General features: G+C 42.7%; 3 protein-coding genes and 1 long non-coding RNA gene across 6 annotated transcripts in view; 2 read left to right on the forward strand and 2 right to left on the reverse strand.

Annotated features, from left to right (window-relative positions):
• Positions 1–209: 209 nt before the first annotated feature.
• Positions 210–6,696, reverse strand: CCDC51 (coiled-coil domain containing 51). Of its 2 annotated transcripts, none has more exons than XM_051788571.1 (5): positions 6,666–6,696; positions 5,030–5,270; positions 4,548–4,894; positions 4,044–4,208; positions 210–2,840 (listed from the first exon to the last, which is right to left on the reverse strand). In XM_051788571.1, exons 3-5 carry the CDS (start codon positions 4,863–4,865, stop codon positions 2,064–2,066), a joined length of 1,260 nt encoding a protein of 419 aa, XP_051644531.1. In that variant the 5' UTR covers positions 4,866–4,894; positions 5,030–5,270; positions 6,666–6,696; the 3' UTR covers positions 210–2,063. The 2 variants fall into 2 exon arrangements, with proteins under 2 accessions (XP_051644531.1, XP_051644530.1); XM_051788570.1 differs by lacking the exon at positions 6,666–6,696 and adding an exon at positions 6,357–6,562.
• LOC127471570 (uncharacterized) lies at positions 6,685–11,543 on the forward strand. The gene is made up of 4 exons (XR_007904687.1): positions 6,685–6,755; positions 6,833–6,888; positions 9,223–9,310; positions 11,371–11,543. It is a non-coding gene; the product is annotated as an uncharacterized LOC127471570 (long non-coding RNA).
• A 3,156-nt stretch (positions 11,544–14,699) lies between these two features.
• On the reverse strand, positions 14,700–26,466 carry CCDC174 (coiled-coil domain containing 174). 2 transcript variants are annotated; one of them, XM_051788533.1, is made up of 12 exons: positions 26,393–26,466; positions 25,023–25,127; positions 24,040–24,140; positions 23,053–23,111; positions 21,798–21,978; positions 19,809–19,904; positions 18,819–18,955; positions 18,342–18,436; positions 17,995–18,142; positions 17,089–17,223; positions 15,725–16,322; positions 14,700–15,682 (listed from the first exon to the last, which is right to left on the reverse strand). In XM_051788533.1, the coding sequence occupies exons 1-12, from the start codon at positions 26,432–26,434 to the stop codon at positions 15,349–15,351; spliced, it is 2,031 nt and encodes a 676-aa protein (XP_051644493.1). In that variant the 5' UTR covers positions 26,435–26,466; the 3' UTR covers positions 14,700–15,348. The 2 variants fall into 2 exon arrangements, with proteins under 2 accessions (XP_051644493.1, XP_051644492.1); XM_051788532.1 differs by having other exon boundaries at positions 14,700–16,322.
• A 12-nt stretch (positions 26,467–26,478) lies between these two features.
• Positions 26,479–27,127, forward strand: part of GRIP2 (glutamate receptor interacting protein 2) — a 278,368-nt gene continuing 277,719 nt past the window's right edge. The window contains exon 1 of the mRNA XM_051788511.1: positions 26,479–26,616. The gene's annotated coding sequence lies outside the window, so the exon portion shown is untranslated. The remainder of the gene's footprint in view (positions 26,617–27,127) is intronic.

Consider the following 27,127-nt stretch of genomic DNA (forward strand, 5'->3'; position numbering starts at 1 on the left):
CGTATCACACCTTCCAGCTCTTCTCAAACTATTTCAAACAATCATTTATCACAGATTAATTTGCTACTGTTCATTGACTGTTCATACAGTCATTGACTGACTTTTGCTTCCTGTAACTCTATGTAGAGCTAAAGCTACTGACTATCATAATACCATCTTTAAAAGGGTAAAAACCAGAGTTCTTTAGAGCAGTAAACCATCCTTGGGTTTTTATTCTCATGTACTGTACACAAGTTTAGCTTCAGATCTCTGCTCATTTTTGATGCCACCAAGTACAATTCAGTGAGCATTGTCGTGACTTTCAAGTTTAGCTGCCTGACATTCAGCATTTAAAAACCATGTTCATATATATATAATCCACACTTTCAGTGATATTGAATAACAAATTCAGCCAGTTACATAGTAAGGAGGCCCTACATTATGTCATTAGACTAAAAAAAACCCAAACAAACTAGAATAAAATTCCGTTTGTGACTAGTGGCTAGTGACTAGTGCTGGCAAATTACAAATAGAACAATTGCACTATTCCTTCCCCTTTAATTACACGCTTGCCTCTTATTTTCATCAAGCTCCTGCAAGAAGTACAACCTGTAAAAATATTTGTGAAATGATAAAATGAAATCTTATAGACTTGAAAAATTTTATTGATCTGTATGCACACTTCTTGACACAGCTAAGTGTATGGGAATTTTTATCCCAGTTTTCAAGCCAGTAGATCAAACTTCTGCCCTGACAAATGCTTGTTACTCACTTCCCACTCCAAACACTCAATATATAAATCAGCAGTGGAGCTTCCCAAAACCACCTTTTGCACATTTCATCTCTCTTACAGGTAGTGAATCGTCACAGTTCATTCCTAATACTATTTATTCCACCATTCATTATGGAGCTGGATTTGTGATTTCCAGTTCAAATGATTCTTTTACTCTATCGTTTATCTAAACGCCTCATGTGTAATCCTACTTTTGCTCATGATTTTTTTACAGTTTTGCAGTTTGTCCATGCACAAAACATTAGGAGTCATTTTACCAAGCAAGTAGAAATTTTTGCCCTTAAGTTTTTTGTTTGTTTCTGGTTTTATTTAGTTCTAGGTACAATGCAGGTCCCATGTCTGTACAGCGTGTCTCGTGTATCACCAGGCTCTGTCACTTGGTCCAGCAGTGGCCACAGTGCTGGGCAGTGCAGAGGTTGTAGAGCCTTGTGGTGTCCTGGTAGAGAAGAAGAGGAGCCATGGGGAGACACTGATGGCTCTGGGGGAGCACAGGACTTAGGAGGGGTCACCTCAGCTCAGCTCTGGCACTGTGCGGCTGGAAGATGATGCCTCCTTGTGTCCCCAGCTGGGGAGAGGGGAACAGTGGGGATGGCAGGACATCAGAGCCCATGGGGCTGGGCCCCAACACTTGGCTGTGCCAGCAATAAATGTGCCTGAAGCCCAGAATCTCAAGGGGCCTTGGAGGCAGCCAGGGGCTGCAGCTGATGGGCCCGGGCAGTGCCTGCTGTATGGAGCTGAGGGTTGGGGCTGGGTAAGGGCATGTGGCTGAGGCTGGGTCAGAGTGTCTGGGGATGTACCTGATTACACTACGGGGCCTGTCTTGGGCAAATGGGGGCAGCAGGGAGGCAAACTGGGGCCCAGCGGGGCAAGTTAGAGCCTGATGGGGACATTTGGGACCGCTGTGGGGTGACACAGGCATTGGGAGCAACAAGGGGAACAACCTGGGGTCTGCTGGGGGCCATTTGGGGCCCCATGGCTGCAATCTGGGACTCAGAGGGCCATTTGGGGATGCTGTCTCGATATAGAAGACTAGACAGTAAGAGTGAAACAGTGAATGAAATCAACAGATCAGCTGTAGCAATTCCTTTGCTTGTTAAATGCACAGCACATGACAGAGATTTAACAGGGATCCTGCAGCAGAATATGGACCACGGCTTTACAAGTTTTTCAAATATACAGGAGAAGGCATAACGAGAAACGCTAAGGCAGCTTTATTTGGACTTGTACTCTAACTACTTAGAGTGCAAGTTTACCTTTATTAATCTAGCAAATTGTGGCAATTGATCAGGGATCAGTTCCCTTTAAGTATAATATAGAGTACAGGCAGAGTAATAGCAAACATAGCACACGTCAGTGCAGTGCTGTAAATAGAACTTCTCTTGATTTGCGTTTCCAGTCTCCGCTCGGTATCACACAATTCTAAAATCACATCTCTCACAGCAGAAGCCTGGCCCTTGCTCTCCCCTGAAGACCTCGGGATCACCCTTTCCGTAGGCCTAGAGTGGATCGCCAGTTTGACACTCTGCATCTCAGACAGCACCTGTGCGATACTTTCCTGCAGACTGTTAAACTGCTGCTGTAAACTCCCTAGACATGAACTGACTTGTTTAATGTAGTTTAGCTGTTCGTTTAAAGGAGTTAAAAGTGAATCTATTTTTATGGAGTCATTCCTGGTTTCTCTAGTTAACAAAGTGCCCTCTTTTACTCCTCGCGACGCTGTTGTTTGCAGCACACTTTTCAGGTCTTCTATGACATCACTGAGATCCTTCTGCTGTGAGTAATGGTTGGAGGCCTGTTCTTTGATGGCTTCTTGTAAATTTATTGGGCCCTTTTGTGCTTCAAGCACCAAGACTTTCAATTCTTGCAGCCTTACTCGATTTACATAGGTGGAACCCAGAACACCTATAACGGCTCCCAGCACAGAACCAATAATAGACCAGTTCTTAGTTTTTTCAGCTCTTGTGCGCTCTTTCTCATGGCTTTCCCTTACAGCTGCAGAGAAGAGAGAGAATTTTTCTCTCTCTGATTCTTCTGCATTTAAATATGCAGCTCGGTACCTCTTCTCTTCCTGCAAGAAATATAGTGATTAAAGGAGAAGGTATAATATGAAGCTATATAGTCTATAATAAATTAAAAAAGTCCCATAAACCCCGAAACCCTGATGCAGATGAAGGAAGGAAAATTGAGAACATCCATTAGTTCGGTTTCAGAAATTTTCCCTTAAATGTGGGATTTTCTTTATTAATCCTACTTAAGTCAATGAGACATCATTTTAAGTCAAAATTGAGAAATGGAAAAGGTTGTCAGGAATCACAGCTGAAGATCCTGTACATGAAAATCTGTCAAGTGCTGATGACAGAAAAAGGGTATGAGTTAACTTTTTCAGCCCTGATAACTTCTCCAGACACCACCCTTACTACACCTTTCACTTTCAAATCCCTTCAGAGGGCACTGAAAATAGGACTGAAAAGGACATCTCAGATAGTTTCATCTGATGAACACACTTCTTATTCTTCTGCATTCTCTATTTTACCCTTCTTACAGACAAACGTCTTCCCTTTCTTCTTGCCTCTCTCCAAATTATTTTTCCAAGTACATATTTCCTTTGTGAGATGGCACCACCACCTTACAGACAGCAGTGACTTGAATTCTACCCTTCTTCATGGTCATGCAGAGCTCAGTTCTTCTTTAAGTCTCATCCAGACAAATCTGATCCCATATTTAGACAATTACAGCTCCCTAGTTCTTTCCCAGTGTTCTACCCACTGATGCAGGAGCTCAGTTTTCTCTCAGACATTGGTACCCACTCCTTGCCTGAACTTTGCCACAAGTGTACCTGCTTCCAAGCCTGCTCCTGCTGTTCCTGCAGTTTCATCTGGATTTCCTGGGTGTCACAGCCACAGAAAAAGCAGCTGAATTTTCATGGATTAACCAGAAAGAGTTTCTCTCATCATATGGAAGGTTAATTCACTGAATGGCAGCTTTTTCTTGACTACTCATGTGCAGGTCACCACTACAACAACTAATTCTCTAGGCTCATTATCTGCAGTTTTCTTCTCCAAATTTACTACCCTATTTTAGCATTAACATATACAATTTGCATAGTGGATCAAACCACTGATAATAATTAACTAAAGCAAGGATCCTAAGAAGTTAACTCGGATCACTTTCTTCAGAACTGAACTGCATCTACAAAAACAGCCACTAGTGACGGAAGCAAAGCACACAAATTTTCAACATATTTGCCAATGCTAAAGTACCAACAAATTACCTGCAGCAACCTGTGTTCCAGAGTAGCCAGTTCTAAATACTGGGTGTCATCCCGAGAGACCCTGTCTAAGCGGTCCCGAATTTCCTTCAGTTTAATCTGTTGGGCTTCTACATTTTCACGAGCCTCTCGTACTATCCCCCGAGCTACCATAAAGACATTTTCTGCCTGAGAAGAAAGAGCATTTATTTTAGAAACTTATTACCATACAGACCTATATTGCTATTCATACGATTTTTTTGGGGAGAGGGAGGGGGATCTGGGGTGGGGGGAGGAAAAAAAAAAAACCAACAACAAAACAAACCACACTCCATTTCAATCCAAGAGATAAACTCTATTTACTACATGCATAGCCTGGAACACATTCACAGTACCTGCACAGTCAGTCAAAGCAGAAAAAAAAAACATGATTCTCCTTGGAGGATCTTTCCTGCCTCACAGCCAGTGATTATGCTACACATAGCTAAACTCATAAGTTTTAAAATTCCACATTATCTTCAGGTTTACCTCTGTTACTTTCCCTTGAGCCTCTCGAACTTCATTAATTCCAACAAACTCTTCATATCTGTCCCACCAATTCTTGCATGTTGCAGACACTTTTTGAAGGGAGTTTTTTCCCATCACAGTCCCAGTTTCTGTGAGCCGATGAAGGAGGCCCATGGCCATTTCTATGGCAGACTTGGCTTCAGGCCTCTTGGGCTCTGAGGAGCAGTAAGTCCTCACTACATGTAAATTCACTTTGGGACTCCACTTCATCAATGAATGGTGGTATTGCAGGCCACAGGACACTGAGGACACACTTGATTTATATTTCATTGGCCCCATGTCTTCAACTTAATCACTGAGTAAATGTGCTACAAGTAAGAAGAAGAAAAATAGAAGCTATTGAAGTATAGCTGATTTATAGCTCTTAAAACTAACTACATGTGTACCAAAACCAACCAATTCAAGAATGGCTAAACCATTGCTGGTTTTACACCACTGCTTACCTAGAAAACTTTCCACGATTTCAATAAAGTGCAATTGTGCCACAGATTCCTGCTTTTCTGCTGTTAGGAAGTACTCCCACCATGCTTCATGCTTCTTGATTATTAATTCACTCACGGCGTGCACACCAGTCATGTGCAGATCCAGGGCCAGCAGGAGTAGCTTCAGAAGAATTTAGTGCTTCAGCACAGCAGTGACTGCACTACGAAATTCTGCCTTATGGTTTCACAGGTACTCACAACTCTACAAAAGACAGAAAAAGAAAAAAGACAAGAGAGGGGAAAAAATCTTGTTAATAAAAGTGGTGTGGCTCGATCATTTCCTTTATCTTACACTGTGCCAGATACGTGACGTGTTGAAGGGTGCGCAGACAAAAAATAAAAGACAAATAAAAAACACATAAATGCTGAACTGAACACAAGAAGTATTCCCATGACAGTGCCTAGAAAAGGCACCTCCTACAAAAGGAAGAGCCACAAGATCAGAAAAATCTCATATAATGAACACACAGCTGGGCTGCATTTTAAAATGAGCTTAAAATTCTTGCCTACACTGCAAAAGCAGGCTGCTAGTTATGGTTTATTGTCTACTATTGTAAATATGATCTTAATTTTCTATTGAGTACATTCCTCCAAAAACTGGAAACAGGAAAACTTTCAAATAAGGTTTAATATGAAATTTGAGTATGACTATATTAGGTTTTGACTAATAAAATAAAAAACCAGGAATTACTGAGAAAGCTTGATAGCTGTTGCAGAGTATTTTTAATTATTTTAAAACAATAAAACAATGTTAATTTTAGGTGGCTATACAGGCATCTCCACAAGAAAGGGTTGTTCCAACTGGAAAATGTTTTTTCATCAGCTTTTTAGCTGGCTAGTTAATTTTGAACACCACAAGTTCATTCCCTGCTGAGTATTTCTAACAAATAGTAATAACGCCAAGTGGCACTATGAAAATCTTAGCAGTTGTTTTATATGCATAACAACACGTAAGATCAAACCCAGAAGGCATGGAAATGAAGTGAGTTCCCTCTCCTTCCAGCATCACTCACACATGTCCCTGTTTACAACACCTACTCTTATACTGCAGGCCATGTACTAAACCTCAGCTCAACTTTGCCTGTTCCAGACTGCAAAATTCCCCTCTTTTAATCGCATTACTACACGAAGAGCTTTAGCAAAAGTTCAGCCTATTGGAGTATAGCAAAAAGAGGGAGAAAGCTGAGATTTTAAGGAGAATTTCTATGCAGACAAGTCACATACAGCCAGTGAAGAAAGTGATCTCAGCCTGAGCTCACAGGACACAAGAAAGTTACGAGAGGTTAACCTGAGATAACCTGCCTGGCTCCGCTCTTGCTACCCTTGTAAGAAACGCTTTTTCCGCCTGCAGCCCTTCACAAACACGCCTCCCGAAGCTGCCGCACACACCGACAGCCGGTGCCGAGCTAGACCCGTTTTTACGGGTCCCGTCTCATCCCGGCCAAAAAAAAAGGCGAACACAGAATTCCCGCCGCGCGCCCCCAACCCGCAGCCGGGTTTTCCCCCATGACCGACCCCCCCCGTCCCCTCCCCTTCCCCGCCCGGGGGCCCTTTCCCCGCCGCCCCCCGGCCCGGCCCGGCCCCGCCGCTCCCGTACCTGCCCCGGCCCCGGCGGAAGCGGCGGCGGCAGGGCCGGAAGGGGCGGGAGCGGCGGGCGGAGCGAGCGGAGCCATGTCGGGCCGGGAGGGTAAGGCCGGGCCCGGGACCCGCCGGTGCCGCCCGCCTGGCCCCGCCCGGCCCTCACTGTGTCCTCTGTCTTTGCAGGCGGCAAGAAGAAGCCGCTGAAGCAGCCGAAGAAGCAGACGAAGGACCTGGATGAGGTAGGGCGGCGGGGGAGGCCCCGGGGGCTCAGCCCCTGCGGGCCCGGCTGCGTTGGGTGTTCCCTGACGTTTACAAGAGCATCTCAGTGACAGGACAAGGGGGAACGGCCTCAGATTGAAAGAGAGTAGGTTTAGATGAGATATTAGGAAAAAATTCTTCACTGCGGGGCTGGTGAGGCCCTAGCACGGGTTGCTCAGGGAAGTTGTGGGTGCCCCGTCCCTGGAAGTGTTCAAGGCCAGGTTGGACGTGGCCCTCTCTAAGGCCCCTCCCTGTGGCAAGGGGTTGGAACTGGATGATCTTCAAGGTCCCTTCCAACCCAAACCGTTCTGCGGTAGCATCCCCTCCCGTTCCTGGTGGATGCGGCAGTGCTGGCTAATGGAGGAGCCTGGAATGCCCTTGCTGAGGTCTGAAGTCTATTAGACAATCACTCTGGTCCCAGGAGCCTGAGACAGGGTACAAACAGAGTAGTTTGAATAAATTAAGTGCTAGATACTCAAACATAAGGGCTCAGAGTATCGGTGTCAGCTGCTATTTCTGAGGATAGTGGATGATGGATGAGGCACCATTGACTGGAAAAAGGCAAATACAGTGTCTCTTTGAAAAAGGGGGAAAAAAATCATAGCTTTCTAAATAAGCTTTATTGTTAGAGAGATGGTAGAACCAATTAAGGGCTTACAAAGATCCAAGTTATAGTAATGTAAAAATTAACAGCCATTGTAGATTTTAATAAAACTGTGGCAAACAAAGGAGGTTCTCTCCTGCAGCAAGGCAGTGCATGAGCATAAACCCCAGGAGATATGAGGTTATTGTTGCCAACTCATGTAGTGTTCTCAAATGCAAGGCAAGAATGGGTCCTTGGAAGGTGACAGAATGTGATGGTGCAGCTTGCTGAAATGCTGCACTCTCAAAGCATTGTCTGCAAGGATGTGCTGAGTGAGGTTTTGAAGGATTTTGTATTTGATCAGAGTCTGAGTAATATTTTGATTGGTGTCTTGGGTGGTTGACTGACTGACAATATGGCTTGTTCTTTTGGTAGGAAACAGAAAATCTGGAGGAGCCACAGACTGTCAGAGACAAGACTAGTGCTCAAAGAAATCTTAACAAATCAGGGAAAGTTTGAAAAAAATGGATTATTTAATTAAGCGTATGTGCTAAGTCCCTTTCTTTGAAAAGATTGATGAAGTTATAAAATATGAGCGGAATGACTGGCTAAACTGCAGGTCCACATGAAAGGATGGTATACTGAACACCTGCAAAATCAGGTGTTGCAAAAGAAGAAAATCATAAAGATATATTAAAAAAAGTCTTGTGTGTTAAACATGATGTAATATTTATTTTTCCTCTCAGCCCTGCAGTACTGCAAGTACTTAGGGGCAACACATTGCAATAAAAAAACCCACAGAAGTGAATAAATGTGAGGGATTAATTTATTAGGAAAGACACTTTAGCCTACAGGACATAAAACAACAAACAGGAGAACCTGGAGATAGAAACAGAATATTCTGTTCTTTGAGGAGTAGTTAGGAGAAGTAATAGGGTGACATTGCAGTAAGAGAAGCTTTAACTGAAAGAAGAGGAAAGCTTTGCAGTTACAAAGGTAGTTGAGACATGGACTGGATTGGTGAAGAGTCCATGGAATCTCATTTGTCAAGGTCCTCAGTTTCGTTACCCAAAGTCCTGAAGGCCAAGAAAAAAAACTGTGTTCCCTTTCAGTCTTGGTATCTGTTAAGAATGTGTGTTTGAGGGACACAGTATGTCTGAGCTGTCCTGAATTCCAGAGGCTGTTCCAATAGGGATGCTCAACAGCTGGCTTGCCTGTACATTTTGCCAGCAATCTCAATAGATTTCTTGGAACTAATACGAATATATTAAACCCAGCAAAAGGTGACATATGTGTGAGAGGATTTATTTGAAATGAATGCTTTTTTAGGTAAAAGCAACCTTTTTACTTACATCCTATGTAATCCCAAATTTTGTTGTGCACCAGGCTGCATGTGCCACTGATGGCACGTTAGTGAATGGTGTTAGGTTAGACAAACCTTTGTCATTCAGAGGTATCATAATCTCAGAACAAGGTTATGCCAGGGGAAATAATTCCAGAAAGACCAAACATACAAAGTTAAAGTTTAGCCATTGTGTTGTGGTACAGCAAAAACCTTGGTGATAGTTCTGCGAAGTTTTGCACATTTAGCAGCATTCAGCCATCCTGCCTCAGTCCAGTCAGGTGTTGGTTGCTGCTGAGCATTACGTTTGTTTCTCAGTGCTTGTCAGTTGTTCTTCAATTTTGGGTGGGGGGAAGAGATGTTAACAAATGCTGCTGTTCTTTCCTTCAGACAGATCTGGCATTCAAACAAAAGCAGAAGGAGGAGCAAAAGAAACTTGAGGAGATGAAAGCAAAAGCTGCTGGAAAAGGGCCTCTGGGTAAGTGAGGTGTCATCCTGACAGGAGAGATGGAGGACTTGCTGACTTCAAAAATTTAATGTTTTTTCTTGACAAACATGAAAAGGCAGGTACCTCTGGGTTATTTGACATAGACCAGCAAGTTGATGGCAGGTACAGATTATATGTAACAAATAGAGGCTATTTATTTTTCTTTCTTTTCTCTGGCTGTGCAATTTCACCCCCAAATTCCTGATGCAGGTTCTGGTTTAGCAGGTAAAACACTGTGTTTGGCATGCTGACCTGTTCTGGTGGGATGTGCAGAGACACTCCTACTCTCAGCATACCAGCCTTTTCTTTCCAGGTGTTTTATATGTAGGCTTTGCCACAGTGTCCCAGGTTTAACAAATCCAGTGCTTGTCCTCTGAGAGGATGAATTTCTTCTATAGCGGGAGATTCACGGCAGAAAAAAAAAAGATGGCTGGAAATCAGTCTGGCTTCAACCTTTTTGCCTTTAGACTGTAAAGGATGTGGTGTCACAGAGGAGAGTTCACAGGATGCATCTTGGTGGCCCATTGAACCTGGTCTCTGTCTCAGTGACAGCAGGAGACTGTTAATGTGAGTCTGCACTCACAGACTGTCCAACTCCACACTTGGCTTCCTATTCTTCAGCAAACTTTCAGTCTTGAAAGGTCCCAGAAAGACCTTTCCAATAGTCCCATAGTTTCACTAACAGCCTTTGCTGTGGAATCTTGTTGGATGCTGTGTGAAAACGTAATTATGATGATATGGATTCACTTTATCCATACACCTAATTATAACCTCAGAGTTCCAGCAGGTCACTGAGGAAGGATTTACTCTTTACAGAAGTCCTTTTTAACTTTCACAACACTGTTTATCCCTTTGCTTTGTTCCAGACTCTCTTATCTTCTAACAGATCGAGGTCAGACTGCATCTGTAGTTACCCAGTTCTTTACAGAACCTATTCAGTATCTGGGAGCTTTGCTGGCAGTCAGTGAGTCCTCTGACATTGTGGCTGTACTGATGTTTCAAATCTTAGCCAGCAGTTCTGCATTTTCTCGTTAGAACTTGTTGGTGCTGTTGGAGGAAGTACCATCCAGTCCCACTGACTTGGGGTGGTTCTTGTTTATCTCAGATTGATCTAGCTCTTCTCATTTATCCCTGTACAAAAAATGTGTGGGTGTGGGACTCAGAATGTCTTTGGTGTTACAGAGTGATGCAAAAGAATTCCTTGAGCCTCTGCTCTGTCCTTACCATCCTAAACTCGTTCTGTGTAGGTCGCTTCAACTCACAGATCTTCATAGTTCTTTCCTGCCATTATTACTCTGCCTTTTTCTAGGCTGAATGTCAGTCATGTGGTCCTTGTCTGATGCCTGCCAAAGCAGGTAACGATTGCTGTGTTACTGTGGCAGGCTCAGCCTGTTCCCAAGAGCCTCAGCAAGGCAATGCTGCTGGAATCATGGTGCACTGCAGAGACTGTTGTTGACCCTCGGCCCTTGCAGCCTGTCTTGGTGCAGCCTTGCTGTTCCCTTCCCACTGGTTGTACCTGACACATGGGGTGAAAAACAGCATTTACAAAAAATGCCACACTTGTTGCTGTGTCAGTACGTGGTGTTCTTTCACCCTGCTTTAGTGTCTTCAATAATAGGACTGCAGGGAACAGATAATTCCAGAGAACTAGAATTCTCATCATTCCAGTACCTGCTTCTGTAGACCTTTGATCCCAACTTTTGGCTTTGGTTGCTATAGGGATAATGATGCATTTATTTCCTTAGCCTCGAATTTGATTTGACCAGACTATGCTCCTGCTGTATAAGAAATAAACATTAACAATGGAGGAACAAAGTAACTCTTGAAATATTTAGTTCTGTTGTAGATTCATGGGGCATATTTGCTTCCAGGAGAAACTTAGTTTCTAATGTTAAGTCAGTCTCTCATTCAGAGTAAAGTGTGTGAGATGAAAACCAGTGGGGATCTGGGCTGTACAGACGCCCAAGGGGGGAATCGACTTTATGAGGAACTGAATTTGTAGCTGAACTGTGTCACAGTCATCTAACCAGCTGTGTTGTTTCTTTTGGCAGCCAGTGGTGGAATAAAGAAGTCTGGCAAAAAGTAGTTTGATTAAACTGCAGGGTAAGAAGTGATCGAGTTACTCAATGGATTTGCAGACTTCAGAGTCATGAAAACTCACTGTCATTTTGGGAACATTGTACATTTTGTTTAGTCTGAATAAATACTTTTTGTTAAGATGTGATACTTTCTCTTTACATCTCGGTTTTGTTTAAAAATGGCTTTACTGTTTTATACTGGAAATGAAATGTGACCTTGTGCACCCTGAGTGCATCTGCTGGGGTTGGTAGTCATTTGCGAGAATAAGTTTCAATTTCTGCCCTCTTTTGACAATGGGAGACAGGGTCTGAGTGTTAAAATCTGCAATGCCCTATAGTCCCAGTGCCTCCTGGACGTACACTTGCCTTTGTCCTACAAAAAGTCACTACACCATGTTTTCCCGAACTTCTGCATATTGTCATCACAGCTCCTTTACACTCATGGAATGCCTTGAGTGGGGGGAGAAGGGAGGGGAACAGTCCTTAGGAGACTGTAACTTTACTATTAAAATGCAGAGCTGTGGCAGTACACTGGGTGTGGAAACCTCAAGGAAGAGTATGATGATCCCAAGGTAGGAGTTAACGGGAGGGGTAGAATTAATGCAGAGCCTTTCTTACTGAATAGTAAGAGTGGGACGGAGACTGCTCCTGCTGTCAGGAGGGGTGGGTGATGGCTGCGGGGAAGGAATGGCTTCTGTGGACAAGGAGGCACTCGGGTTGCACCGGGGAGAGCTACATGGGAAATCTGGGCTCGTACACATTCTGGGCTCATAAGGAAGAGAGCGCAGGTCTCGGTCGTCAGCGCACGAGGTGCAACTAAGAGGGTTTCCTTGTTAAAAAGACATTTTTAGAGGGCTGGGGGCGGGACCGGGCGGGGCCGCGCCCGGGGGTCCCTCAGCGCGCCCGGGCTCTGCCGCCCCCGCGCGGCGGCCGCGGGAACTGCGGGGGCGCGGGGCCTCCATCGCAGGGGTGCGGCTGCGCACGCGCAGCGCTTCCCGCCGCCCGAGCTCCTGGGGCGGCCCTCAGAGTGCCCTCAGAGTGCCCTCAGTGCCTTCACAGTGCCCTCAGAGCCCCCACAGTGCCCTCAGAGTGCCCACAGTGCCCCCACAGCCCTCAGAGTGCCCTCACGGTGCCCCTAGTGCCCTCAGAGTGCCCTCAGTGCCCCCACAGTGCCCCCACCGTGCCCCTGCTGCCCGGCGGTGCCACCCGTTGTAGCAGCCTCAGCTCTAATGCCAGCAGTTCACAGTCGGATCAGGTCCCTGCTGCCCTCCAAAGGGGTGAAAACCAGCCTTTGACGGCACCAAGAGCGTTGGTGACTCTAAAGGTACTGCTCTGGAGAACAGATTGAGTCCTGCCAACTCACAGAGCTGGTGAAGGCCGGAATTCACGCTTGAATGATTTGTGTGTTTTGGATAAAGGTAACTTCTGTGTCAGAAAAATGTTCCCACAAAGATGTAGGACAAAGGTGCCTTAGATACGGAGCAGGGACTGCCCTGGCTCTGTGCAATGGCTGAAGGCAATGAGAGCCACCACTGGTGCATTTTGGGGCAGAGCTCAGTTCCAACACATGAAACACAACCACAGGCACTGTGCTCACAGTTCTGCGTGCTCAGAGTGAAAGCAGAAGCTGTACTTACATCAGTCATACACTGAAGGGGGCACATCCTTATCCACACTGCCCACGTGCACACCCATTTTCCACTGGTATCAAAGTAGGTAACGTGGGAGGAATGGTTTAAAGGAGAAGGAAGAGAGACAGGGAGACAACATCCTCTAGATCTGGCCAGATTATGAGAGAAATAAAACCCTGGCAGTGTATCAATAAGAAATTGTTTGCCCCAGGAGGTACTGAATGAAATGAATGAGGTTGCCAATCCCAGCCAAGCTAACTTGAGGTGGTCTGAGTAGAGGACAGTGAACAGAGATGTGTGCTCTACAGCATGAGACAATATGCAAAAGCCTTTCAGCCAAAAATCAAGACAAGAGGGAAGAAGACCAAATGGCAAAGTGACAGATCTCTGCTGTGGGAGAGCTGTTCTCAATAGGCTTTACTTTAACGCAGGCACTCAACTACCCTCCTGGCCAAGAGTCCTCCTGTGTTTTATATTAGGCCGTGGAAATGAAGCTGAACAAAGGAACAGTTTGATTGTATCTTTTTGCATAATGTTATGTAATAAATGGCATTTCATTCCTTACTGCAGCTACAGCTCAATGTTAAACTAATGCAAAGACAATATAACTCCTAAATCACATATATACATAAAATGACAATGGTCTGAAGGGCACAGAAAAAACGAAGTCCAAAAGGCAGTAGGAAATGGGTGTCAATTAAAATAGCAGCAGAATAGATGCAAATATTCTTTGCAGGGAAATCCTTTGAAGGATACAATTGCCATAATCATTTCAAGTCAAGCTCTACTGTTTTATAGGACTTTTCCCACTCTTTAGAGTTAGTTCAGCTCTAAGGAAATCATACCCTGCTCTGAATGGCTTCCAGATACTGATTCATGTGAGGTCTCAAAAAGGAAGCTTCTCTAGCGTAAGTAAGCCAGCCCGGAGAACTGGATGTGAACTTCTGCCACAGATTTGCTTCGTGACCTTCTGTAAGACATTTTGCATTCTAGTTTCCTTTGAAATGGGGAAAGTCGTATTCTCTTACTTCAGAATAAGATTCTGAGACTTAATTAATAAATAATTGTAATGTACTGTTCCTGCTCTGCAAATTCCAGTGCAAAAGCCCGCGATGTAGGAGCTGAGGCTAAATCAGAGTTTGAGGACAGAGAATGTGCTCTGCATGTTGCTAAGCTTGCTCAGTCACCTTGAACATGTCATTGTTCACCAGACTTTGCAGAGCAGCCTGAGATCCAGCTGAATCACACAACAAGAGCACATCAGCTCTGTCTCTTTGGCCAGTTCACTGTTGCATTCAGTTGTTCACTATTTTGACATTATCACTGCCATTTAACAGTCTACAAAATTGCCCAATCTAGCCTGCTTTTCTAGGTCTTATCCTTGTATGACATTTTAAAAGACAAGTGGAGGCATCTAAATTACCTTCAGAAATAAAAATCTTCTACATGACGAGTAAGTATTATTCTCATTTACTAAGATCCTGAAATAAAGTTTGTTTGGTAGAGGTTGATCTGCCTTTATATGTAATGACTCAAATATCACAGGTTTTGGGAAAAAAGTATTACATAAAATAAAGCCATAAATATAATGGCTGATACAAGAAAACTGAACTTGGAGAATTATGAGAGCATTTTCTAAAGCAGTAAGACAGTAATTTCAGGTGTCAAGGCTTCTGCTTCAGTGAAGTGTTTATTTTTAGCCTAACCATCATTATTTATCGATTCCTGCAATGCCTCTCTCCACTCTAATATGCTGCACAGAATTATGAGCTACATACAGACCTCAGGAAGGCAGAAGCCATTACAACCATGTGAACCCCCACTGTTCACTAGATAATATTCTGCACTTCCTAAAGGCAGGAGATTAGTTAGGTAACAAATTTCCTAAAATCCTTCTATATTTGGCAGCCTGCCATTTCCATACTGCTTCTACAGATATCACTGAACTTGTAGGACCTCCAAACCAGAAGCCAGCTGGGGAGCAACAGAGCAAACAAAGAGTTTGATCTTTTGAAAGAAAGTCATTCATACATCCTTAAATTCATGTGTAAATGGCAGAGAGTTAAAATTAAACCTGTACTAAACTAAATAAGTCCTCCCATAAACCCCACATAATTTTAGTAAAGAGAGAAGAATAAAAAAGTACCAACAGGGAAAAAGGGCAACTGTGATGTGAAACAGCTTAGGTGTTCATGAGATTTATTGTGATCTACTTACGGAAACTTGTTTTTCCCATATGTGGGAAAATAATATTCTTGCTGAGCAGATAATTCTATTTCAGTTCTTTAGATCACGGTTTTTGCCTATCTTTTTGCTCAGCTCAAGTCACTTGTCTGTAATAAGACAACATATCATCTAAACTTTGGTAAAGTGGTTCCTGCTTTGGGGTGTCACTGCTGTCGGTCTGCACTGGAGGTGCCACATCCTGGGTGCTGCAGCCACTGGCCTGCGTTCCTGGTGGCACATCTTGGGCACTGCTGCCACAGGTGTGTGTTCCTGGCGGCACATCCTGGGTGCTGCAATCACAGACCTGTGTTCCTGGCGGCACATCTTGGCTGCTGCTGCCACAGGCGTGTACTCCTGGTGGTACATCTTGGGTGATACAGCCGCAGGTCTGCATTCCCAGTGGCACATCCTGGGCGCTGCAGCCACAGGTGTGTATTCCTGGCGGCACATCCTGGGCGCTGCAGCCACAGGGCTGCATTCCCGGCGGCACATCCTGGGTGCCGTAGCCATAAGCCTGCATTGAAAAGGGCACCTCGTGAGCTCCGTAGCCGTAGCCGTGCATTGGTGGCACCATCCCTGGCGTGCCATAGCCATAAGCCTGCACTGGAAAAGGCACCTCGGGAGCGCCGTATCCGTACGCCGGCATGGAGGGTGGCACAGCCCGGGCTCCGTAGCCATAAGCCCGCATTGGTGGCGGCACAGCTCGGGCACCGTAGCCATAACCCTGTGCTGGGGGCAGCCTGTCCTCATCGTCACTGCTGTCATCCTCCCCTGACGACGATGCCTCCTGAGTGTCATGGCCAGAGGCCTCTGCTGGTGCTGCCTTATCCTGAACGTTGCTGTTGGAACCAGCGCTGCTGCCGTTGCCCTGCACCGATGGCATCTGTTGGTTCTGTGCCCTCTCTGTTTCCAGTTTTTCAGAGGAGGTTTCAGGACTGTTCAAATTTCGACTTCGGTAGTTATCATCTTTCTTTTGTCCCAAAAAATAATCAGAAGGTGGTGCAAATTCTGGATCTCGCTCATCTCTAAGTTCTTCCTGTTTCTTTTCCCACAGCCCAAACATCAGTTCTGTTAGAAACAGGAAAATGGTAGATTTAGCATAGATTTCAGGGGCTGAAGGTCAGTCAGAAAGGGGAGAAACGAATTAGCAAACAGAGTATATACAACTGTGTAAAGCCATCTGAAGTTACTTTTCCACCTAGTACTACATGGAAATAGGAGAATCTAGTGCAGATTCCTTTACTGAACCACACGTATTTCACTTTGCATTTTAGATTAAGCTGCCCTCTGCTTTCTGAGTGTAATATTTACTGCATAGTACAGTGCTGCTTGAGTGTCAGATACTAGGATTCCTCAGAGGTAGGAAAAAACCAGTGTCCGGCAGGAACAGGATTTAACAGATAGGATCTGAAATTTTGGAGCTTTAATGGAACCACAAAGTTTCTCCTCACAACGTGTCATCACTTTTTATCCTCATCGTGTACCTGTTTGTGTAAAACACCCTGCCATCGTGTAACACAAACCACAGAAGTACATCAAGAAGAAAGCACACTGAGAGACAGTAAATCTTATGAACTATGAAATTTGTCATTCTGTCAACCTGTCTGGATCATCCAGACATGGAATAACTCATATAGAAGAAAAAATTATGAGGATGTTACAGCAGCTACTGGCACTTGTCGGTCACTGCCCTGGACACTGGATAGTCATCGATACCAAGGCAGAAAGGACTTCATTGTTTCTCAGTCTTACCATACTTTGTCACAAAACAGAAATGAAAGTAGCAGCATGCATGTTGTTTCCCAATGATGTTCCTGAATCTGCATTTTCTTACCTTTGCCTTTATCCCACTCTCGGACATAAGGCACGCCAGGCTTTGTATCTCTTCTCTCCTGGATGACAACCTCCACCTTCCTGCTTGCTGCAGTAACTCTCGGAGGTTCTGGCTCCTCAGTGACAGTTTTCAGCTCTGTGTTAAAGGAAGAGACAGCAGGGTTTGTCAGTTACAGGATAAAATCTATATGAACCTCACAGGTAAAAATAAGAATGTTAGCATGGTATCCACATTTCATTTACTGGATAAAACCATTTACATTCTTATTCTTCTGAGCAACTGTAACAGTGAGCAGTGGCACGTTACTGTTCTTCCTTTCCAGAACACACAGTTAATCACTGGCATAGAATTTTGACACAGTGAAATATTAGCTACGTTTTACAGTGGGAGACAGACAGTAAATTTGACTACCAGTGTCATAAGGGAGACAGTGCAGAGATAGGATTAGAATTCAAATTCATCATCATTAATCCTACAGTCAGCTGTATCTCCAATTTACAGACTGCATTGAAATTGTTATAGTGTATATTGTGTGATATAAAAAATAACTTGTTACTCCTTTTTATTCCACCTCCTCTTAATAAAAAAAGCTAGTAAAATGTTAGCAACTCTAACCTCAACCTGCATAATTAACCCATATAATTCCTGCTGTCAGGTGGGAATCAAAAAAAGGCTACAATCTACTTACTATATTTCTACCTACATTATTAATCTATTTCTAGCATGATTTTATATCTACACACATAGGAACTCTCGCTATCCTAACAGTTACACTAATTGTATATATAGAACACACAACACCAATATATATTAAATGTCCAAACATAAATCTAAATTAGAGTCTGCCTATCCATAGATCAAGTACAAGTTGAAATAACAAAAACTTAAAAAGGCAGCAGTTCATACCTCCATTCTCCAGTTTTTCTGCCTCTTCTTCTAATCCTGCTTCCCTTAACTTTTTAACCTTCCGTGCTCGAAGTTTGGACAGCCTTGCATCTAGAGCTGCCTTTCTCTTCTCTTTTAGCTGTTCACGTTTAGTTCTCTGATCCAGTGTCTTAACAGCAAAGAAAAATATGAATTAATCTCTCTTCACAAAGCAACTAAAAGCAATCCTTATCAAGTACCAGGTTTAACAGGAAAAAAGAAGCCTGAAGTCAGGCATCACCTGGTGTAACACTCACAGAACAAATCTAAGACAGTGACCACTGAAACAAAGCTGCCCTCATGTCCCAGTTTGCTCTTTGCACTCATACCTGCTCCCTCAGCATGTCCAGCGTTGCCCGTTGTTTATGCCTGAGTTCTTGGTCCCGAGAAAAGGCGAAGTAACCAACACCAAGCTGTCTGGCCTCTGAAAAGGAGAAACCCAATAAATTTAAGTTACACTCAGTTTGTAATAGACAGTAACTACAGGCACCAGGCACCCTGCTTTCAGGCATGGAATTACTCCCAACAACATACATTGTACAGATGGCTAAAAAGGGCTTGTTTCAGATGACACATAAAGTGAAGCTTCCTGAAGGAGAACAGAGGAGGAGTCTCTGAGAAATACACTTGAGAAAAATACAGTTTGAAGAAAAATAGATCTAGATTTAAGTACTGGTAAATTATAACAGTTATAACACATACCTATTCTTTTTCAAACAGACACAGGAAGTAACTTTCCCTTGCTTCCTCTACAACTAATCTCTTTGGTGATACAAAGGTAAGTGATACAAAGTATGGCACTGTACCATTTTCTCGAATGTCCTCATAATGTATGGGTCCCATGGGTTTTCTGAGGGCTTCTTCTTCTTCCTTTTCCCACTGCTGCCTCTGAAGTTCTCTTCTCATATCTTCAGATAACAGAGTATTCCCATCAGGTTCTTGTCTAATTAACAACAACAACAAAAAGTTAGGGATTACAGAGCAGAACTTAACAGTTTTACAGTATCAAACAGTGAAAGTATGATTGGGTCTGATCCAGTATTGCAGTTTTCACAAAACACAGATCATTGTAGGCACCGCTTAGTGATACAACATTGATGATTCTTGTACACGAGGATAGAAACACAAAGTTACCTCTAGAACAAGGTACCCGTAGAACATGTTAATAAAGACTAACAAATTATATCCTTTTTCAGAAGCTTTATGAAATTATTATCAAATCACAAAAGGGAAAATGAAATCATCACAGTTATTGGCATCTACGGGGATTCTAACAATCACATAGAGAAACATTTCAGATGTAACATAAGAAAATGAAAGGTATTTGAAATAATAAAAAGCCATTTACCCTAGAGGTCCATGCCAAATATTAATACCCAATATGGAAATAATTTTAACAGAAGACCTGTCAGCTGTTTAATGGAAGAGCAAAACCAAACAAATGGAGGTCAAACAAATTAATTTTAAATATGATGAATTTGGAATTGGTAAAAGACTATTGTTGGTTTCCAGGTTAAACAGAACCAGGAATCACTTTCCTGGCATTTTATGGAAGGTATAATAAAATATGGTTTCTATACAGGGGCCCCATTTTAAAAGATACAACAAATATCTGAGATTGCTAAGTCAATTTATTAAAACCTTTCTCTGCAAACTATGTGAATCTAGAGAAAGCAGTACCATCAACGATTATGGATTGAGAACAGGGTGACAAAGCACAGCCTTGCTTCCTTCTCATTAAAACAATGTATGTTAAATACTGAGAGGAATATGCAGCTCCATTAGAGAAACCACACCTTTTCCCCTGAAGTTCCTGATCCATTTTAAGTAGACTTGGCAAATCCTTCTTCATACAGCGTCTAGATCGGCCCAAGAAATCAACATAATCAACCCTGTCATGAAAGAAAAACAGAGATTTGATGCAAAACTCCTATTTGCAGATTTATAGAAATCTTAAGCAGAAGGTAGAAGTATCAACACTTTCCAAAGGGTACTCATCACCTCATAGTCTCTGTGTGTGACTCTACTTTTCACTTTACATGCTCCAAGGTTAAGAGGACACATTGTGAACAGGGCATACAACAGTTGTAACAGGCATTTACTCATCTTCCTTTGAGCTCCCTGTTCCCCTTGGCAATAAAATGGTGTAAAAGATGTTCAAAAGTAACAATGTCACGTAACTTTAACAACAAGATGAAACTCAGTCTAGTGCTTGCTTCCCATGGTGAAAATAATGACACAGCATCGATTTCTTGTGGATGTGAAATTGTTACAGTACATTTCAAATATCAGTCTAAGGCTCATTCAGAATAGGCTGATAGTGTGCGTTCAACTGGCATAACAAAGGCTGACTAAAATGCAAGTAAAATGTTCCTTTGAAGCTATTGTGCTTCTTATTCAGCTCTTTATAGTATTGAACACTTGATTTACAGTTGTCAAAAAAGCTGATAAGAGCTGTACTTATTATCCTGCAATTATCCCATTCTAAATAACTGATATTACATCTGATAATCTGGGTTCTAAAACCCAAACTTTTAAAGATCTGTACTTTTAGTAAGTTAAGCCTATTACACAGTTTCTAAGGATATCTACAGTTTAGTATATACTCAGTGGCCTTCAGTTTTTATTGCAATGAAACATAAGTAGAAAAGAAATCTGCATTCTCTATAGTAAAGATTTAACTATGGCTGCAGAATAATTAGCATTAATTATGCTAACACCCAAATATCCTCATTAGGATATGGCCTCACTGAGATGGCCAATAATATGTGTCACTGACGAGAGATGTAGGCAATGATAGCAAAGCACCTTGTGAACAGTGAAATGTATCAGTTTAATTTTCTGATACTTTATGGTGCTGGCAGCACAAAGCAGTTTGAGCCCACCACTCATTGGTAGTTTCATCTTGAATTTGAGTATGATGCTGGTGAGGGGTCTCTCTGCCTTTCCACCTCAGCTGTCTGCTGGAATTCTGCTGGATTCATTCTCCCAGTTTATTCTGAGACATTACATTGCAAATCTTATCTTGGCCGAATAAACTGAAGAATGGTGGTGCTGTTTTGTATTGGTTACTGCTGGTTTAAACTGATTACCAGAAGTGAAATCTCATGTTCCTTAAGCATTTCAAACAAATGGACAAGGAAAATGTTTAGTCAGACTGGTTTCTTAATTCTTCCTAATGTCTTGGATGAAAAATTAGTGGTTACTGGGAATGACACAGAAAACTGTCAGAGACTATTTGCTGTGCTGCAGTTAAAAAGTGGAAGAAACGCTGGAAAATCGTGTTCCTCTTCCAACCAGGGTTTCTCTCCTTTAAGAGGAGGTCTTACAATGAAATAACTGCTCATTTTGTAAGTCAAGCACAATTAAAGAAGGGAAGATGAATACAATAAAACCCCCAAGTTTTTCTAAAATACATTTCAATTCAGCACATCAAAGTGTAAAATTGTATCCACACTGTGATCAGAACTCCCATAAACTATGCAAGAAAATAAGAGTGGATATTATGATGTCTCCCTTATAGTACATTTCCCTGAATGCTATTTCTCAAAATCCTGGACATAGACTCTATTGCAGGGTTACCTGTGTGGAAAGGAAAGTAACAAGAAGGACTGTCTTTAAAGGAGAAATTAAAGAATGTTACCACCTCTTCTCAATGTGCAGTATTAAAACAAAAAAATTAAAAAAAAGGATGCTGCTTCACAAACTTTGGAGAATAATATTATTTTCACGTGCAATTGTCAAGAGGTAGCCAAGGACAGAGAAGCCCAGTCAGTAGCACCAACCATTCTTCCTCCGGGTCCTCGGGCGGTGGAATGTCTGCTTCAAGTTGAGTTTCCTCATCATCTGACTCTCTTTGTGAAGTCTTTCCAGCAGCTTCGCTCTGCCCCAGCTCCTGTACTTCGTGCCTTTTGTCTATGATCTTCTGAGTGAAATCCACCAGGTACAAATCCTCGGTTTCTTCATCTAAGGCAGAAAATCGATTCTCAGAGAACAGCCACGAAAAGAACAGAGCTGAGCACAAAATCAATACCAAATAGCTACAATCAGCTTTTCAGCTGCCAGCAATGCCCTTGGCCACACTATTGGGGAATATTTAAACCTCATTCAGTGTCAAACAAACCCGGAGCTATCAATTGGCTCCACGGTGATAACATCTATTTCTGAATCGAAGTTTTAGGGTATTGTGCACAGAACAGAAAAGGCTGCATTCTCTGCAGCAAAACATTCTCTGCTCATTAACTATTTCAGAAGCAAAGGGTTTGTCATGTAACAGCTCAAATACTTTTTTGATGTTTAACATTTGGTATGTTGGCAGCAGCCCAGCAGTCACAAGGGTACTTTTTAGAAAAGTAGAGAAAAGTGGTGGGGTCATGTGGACAAATATGGACATTAGTAAAGAAAACAGAGATTAATTGCAAGGAGATTTGTATTCTGTTTTAATTTAATAACTGTTTCTTGCAAGGGACTGCATGTGTGAGAGAAGAAAGGGACAGATTAGCATTCACTAACTCTCTTAGCTGCATGACTGGCATTCATATATGGACCAGCCAGACTCCCCTCCTGCTCTTCTCTTCATAAATGTCCAAGAATTAGAATGCAGGACAGAACATCAGCAATGCAATCCAAAGACTGCACAATGGAGAATAAATTAATTTTGTTTTTCTAAGATACTGTACTGAAAAAAACAGAATATAGTCCACCCACCTAATGAATGAGTCAAACAAGCCCCTAGTGCTTTACTACGTCAGGCGGTCCTTCAAAAAGTAATTATTTTATTTTCTCTAGCAAATTTATTTTTTCTCCCTTTCAAAGCAGAATAACACATGTGAATCACTTTGTATAAACAACTTGAAAAAATTTCCCATGAAGACCAGCCGTGAATTCATAGTGTAGTTGCTGTCAAAGACCACACAGTCAGAAATACCAACTTTTAGGGTGAACTTCTCAAAAAAACTGTGTATACACACACACACACACACACACACACACACATATATATACATGCAAAATACTAATTTTAGACTGGTTTTCCTTCACCTGGAAAGTCGCCTTTTGTCATTTTCTCATACAGCTTTGCTTTCTCTTCTAGCTTCTTCCTGAAAAAGAAAACAAAAAATTAACATTGCAATCCCACCAATTCCAAACATAGATCAAAGTGATCAATTTAGCCTTAGATAAATGGAACTGGAAAGTACTGGGAAGGCTTGAGATGTTTATTAGAAGCTGACTTATCCCTGGGTTTTGTTTTGAACCTTCACTGGCATTTCTGAAGATACACAGTTATCCAGTTCCAGAGTTTATACTGAAAATACTTTTACTGAAGTTACAGAATTAATCTTAAGTGTTATCTGTCAAGTAGGCAAGAACATGATGTAACAAGTATTCCACCTCTATCTAACTACTATGGTCTGTCAGATAAATACTGGAACCTAAATTATTATTTGCAGCTATGAGATAGTGGAAGACAGTTTTACAGAAAAAAAAAGAAAAAAGAGATAATGTGGAGTTAATCTTCAAAACTGAAGAGAAAACTGTAGTTAATTTCTGGAACTGTAGAAGACAATTTTGAAGAGCAAGGAACTACTTAAAGAAGAACAGCAAATAGCTTACAAATGGCATTTTCAACATATATCTTTTTGTACAACCAACCCATTTAGAAAATGAGGCAATCCTTGCAAGAAAGTGAGCCATTTTCTGTTAATTCCAAGAAACACTTTGCTAGAGAATTCTAAAGTGTTGCTGTCCTGGCTTGTGATTCTAAAGATGACTTAAAAAAAAAAGTATTAACCTGACACATATAGACAACTGTGATAATGTGAGGGCAGGTATCCCTGCAAGAACATGACACTGCTGGGATGCAGTTTGTACTTTACTGGTAAAGAGCATGGAATTGATGCTGGTCTTACTGGTTGGTCTAATGAGAACTGCTGGCCCAAAACGTGTGTAACTTGCTTTTTGTGCTTTTCTAAACACTGAAAATCACATTCTACAAAGCATTCCTTTCTTACAGAGCCTAAGAGCTACCTTGATTGATCCAATATGTCCTGCTCTTCTGTCTTCTGCTCGACATCTTTTGAGGCTCGATTTGCAACTCCTGTGTTTTGTTTGGACCAGATGCTTGGTTTCTGTAGAGAACCATTTTGTAACAAAAAATAAATGAAAATACTGAAATGGTAATGATTACAAAAACATTTCAACTCCATAATGCAAACACTGCAAATCAAACATAAAAGACTTTGTAAATAACATCTTAAACATGTTTGACTTGAGACTATACCTGTGCTGTGGCATACAGCAGGTATGTCCTAAATTAACACAGACTCCAGTATGGTGTCAGAGGGAAGGACAGGCTGAGAAGCTAAAAAAACCAAAGGCACTCAAAAACCAGACAAATTCTATTCTGGCAAAGATGTTAAGGTTAAAAAATCCCCCCTAACAATCTTGCTAATTAAGAACATAGTAACAAAGCTACAGATTGTTTCTATTCTCCATTACCTCCATCAGTTGGCCTGTTTGCAGCGTAACACTGTAAAAGCTGCGTGTGTTTGAAATATGACAGCAACAGCACATTCTGCTTCTAGAAAGCTACAGAATGAGTGAAACACAGACTGCAGTAAAGAGCAAAACATGAGAGATAATTGTGTGTTCATTATTACACATCACAAACACACAGCAGAGCTTTTAGCAAGGACAGTGACTCTGGAAGTCTCTCATCCTCCATCCTTCGGAACCATACAAGATCTTAGATGAAAGAAACCCCTTTTCCTTAGGATCCTTAGGGAATGAAGATTAACAGGTGATTTAGATCGGCTTAAGCACAATATTAAGTTTTCTGCTGTGCACAAGAATGTCACCAGAAAATGAAATTTAAAGAACAATCTCATCACGTACATTTTATATTTGACCAGTAACACAGCTCTAAACATTTATTTATTTATATTTGAATATTAACTTCCTTACTTTGAGGAGAAAGAATGACAAAAACAACAATGGAAAAATATTTCTACCTTATTAGAGGTTCTGGGCTTTGCAAAGACACCAGCATCTTTCAATAGCTTTTCTTTCTTGAATTCCTCTTGCTTTCGGAAGAGTTCAGCTTTTAGATCTACCAGCTACATCACCAGCAAAACAACAAATAAATAACCAGGACATATCAGAAGCATATACATCAGTTACTGCAATAAATAACTGTATTTCTAGTAAAACAATCTGCCATTTACAGTTATATGAGCCTTTGATTGCATTTTTATGTGGAACTTCAAAGCACTGATCTGATCACAGAGACCACTCAAGTTTACAACAAACATACAGAATGTAAATTATGATTAGGGATTAAAACAACCCCCAAGGATATCCTTGGTTCTTTTCTACATGAGAATAAGGGAGACATAATTCCATACAGATCTCACCAGCCTCCCGAGGGAAAACAAATAGAGAAGGACTAATGAAGTAACACTACTGAATACAAAAAGGGAACTTTTAACTACTAGATAGTGAATAAAATCCTGTCTTGGGAAAGCATTGATAAAAGTTTTCTTTCATAAAATTTGTTTCCCACTGCTTTATATACTGTTTATATAGTTTTAGATTTTCTTTTTCTTTTTTTCTTTTTGTTTGTTTGTTTGGTTGGTTGGTTTTTTCCCTAAATATATAAGTGGCATTGCCATCTATGACCAAGGTCCATCTCAGCTTTTATTAGGAAAAACATCATCAGCAGGGATGTTATCTTGGAATTACAAAACTAGTCTGGAAGAGGATATTGTGCCACTTTCCCTGCAAGTCCTACAGAAGACAAATTTCACAGATGTACATGAAATGAGGAAAGCAGAAGACTTTGGCATTAATATTTGTCCCAAGAACTAAAGCATTTGCTTTTCAGGTCCCTAGAATAATGACGTGTAGTGCTGTAAAATCAACCTTTTCCCCACTGTTTAGAAGTGCCCTAATTTTATATGTACATCAGGAGTGAGGGCAAATCCAACACGGATACACTCAGGTTTGGAGGGCAGTGTGTGCTCCTGGTCAGGAAAGAAAGGGGGACAAACCCCAACGCCGAACATCTCAGACCCGGGATGTGAAACAAGGCGCCAGAAAAGCCCTTTAATTCAGCGTTTGCTGCAAGGACCGTGCATCTCAGTGGGCTTAAGGCGAGGGCACAGAACACCAGCACCTGCACCAGCACCACCAGCACCATTCCCCTTTCCCGGTGCCCTGTTTTCCCTGGAAGCGGTGGCACCCCAGGGTCGAGCCGCACGGCCTGCATCAGCCGGGCCCATCCCGCGCGGGCGCCCCGCATCTGAGCACAGTCGGCCGCCCTCCCAGCCGCGCGTGGGGAGGCGAAGGGGCTCATTTCGCCGCTCCCCGGCCCGTCACTCACCGAGGACGCGGCCACGTCCAGCGGCTTCTTCCTCCGGTCCATGGTGGACCCGCCGCCTTCCGTGCGGCCCTGCCGTAAAGCGCGGCGGCCGCGCGGCGCTGTCGCGACAGGCGGTGAGGGCCGGCGGGCGTCCCCCGCCGCCATGTTGGGGAGGTCAGGGCAGGGCATGAGAGGAGACATGGGAATTTTACTCACGGTACCCCGGAATGCCCAAATAAGGGACAGTATACTCTTAGAGAAGTCCCAGAGAATTAGATAAGGGATGTAGCTCGAACGAGCAGGATGTAAACTAAGCCCCGTGTTCCCAAATAAGATAAAGAACGAGCGTTACAGTTTTTGGTGGTGGAACACAATGACGCTGTGCCTGCTCAAGAACTGAGGTCAAGATGACGGAGAAGACCTGGAAGAACCAAAAAAGGACTTCCAGTAGGGGTGTGAAATGAGGGTTTCTGGCAGACACGGGCCAAACCCTTCAGGTCTCCTGTCAGAAACCTCCCTGTGAGGCTGCAGGGCTGGAGCTGCTGTGGGGACGCTCTGAGCTGGGCCACTGTGGCGAAGAATTGAGCTTGGCAGGGGCTAAATGAAGAAGTACGTGGTTGAAACTTGCTACCAATGTTGTCCCAAACATGGACTTGTTACCCAGGGCCAGCACCAGTTCACACACTGAGGAGAAGTATTGCTGTTTTCTATTCTAGTTTGCTCCAAGTGGGGACGTGGGTGGTAACCCATGAAAGG

The sequence above is a fragment of the Manacus candei genome, unplaced genomic scaffold, assembly GCF_025592945.1.
Source record: "Manacus candei isolate 608988 ecotype Guabito, Panama unplaced genomic scaffold, ASM2559294v1 h1tg000025l, whole genome shotgun sequence".
Classification (NCBI taxonomy): domain Eukaryota; kingdom Metazoa; phylum Chordata; class Aves; order Passeriformes; family Pipridae; genus Manacus; species Manacus candei.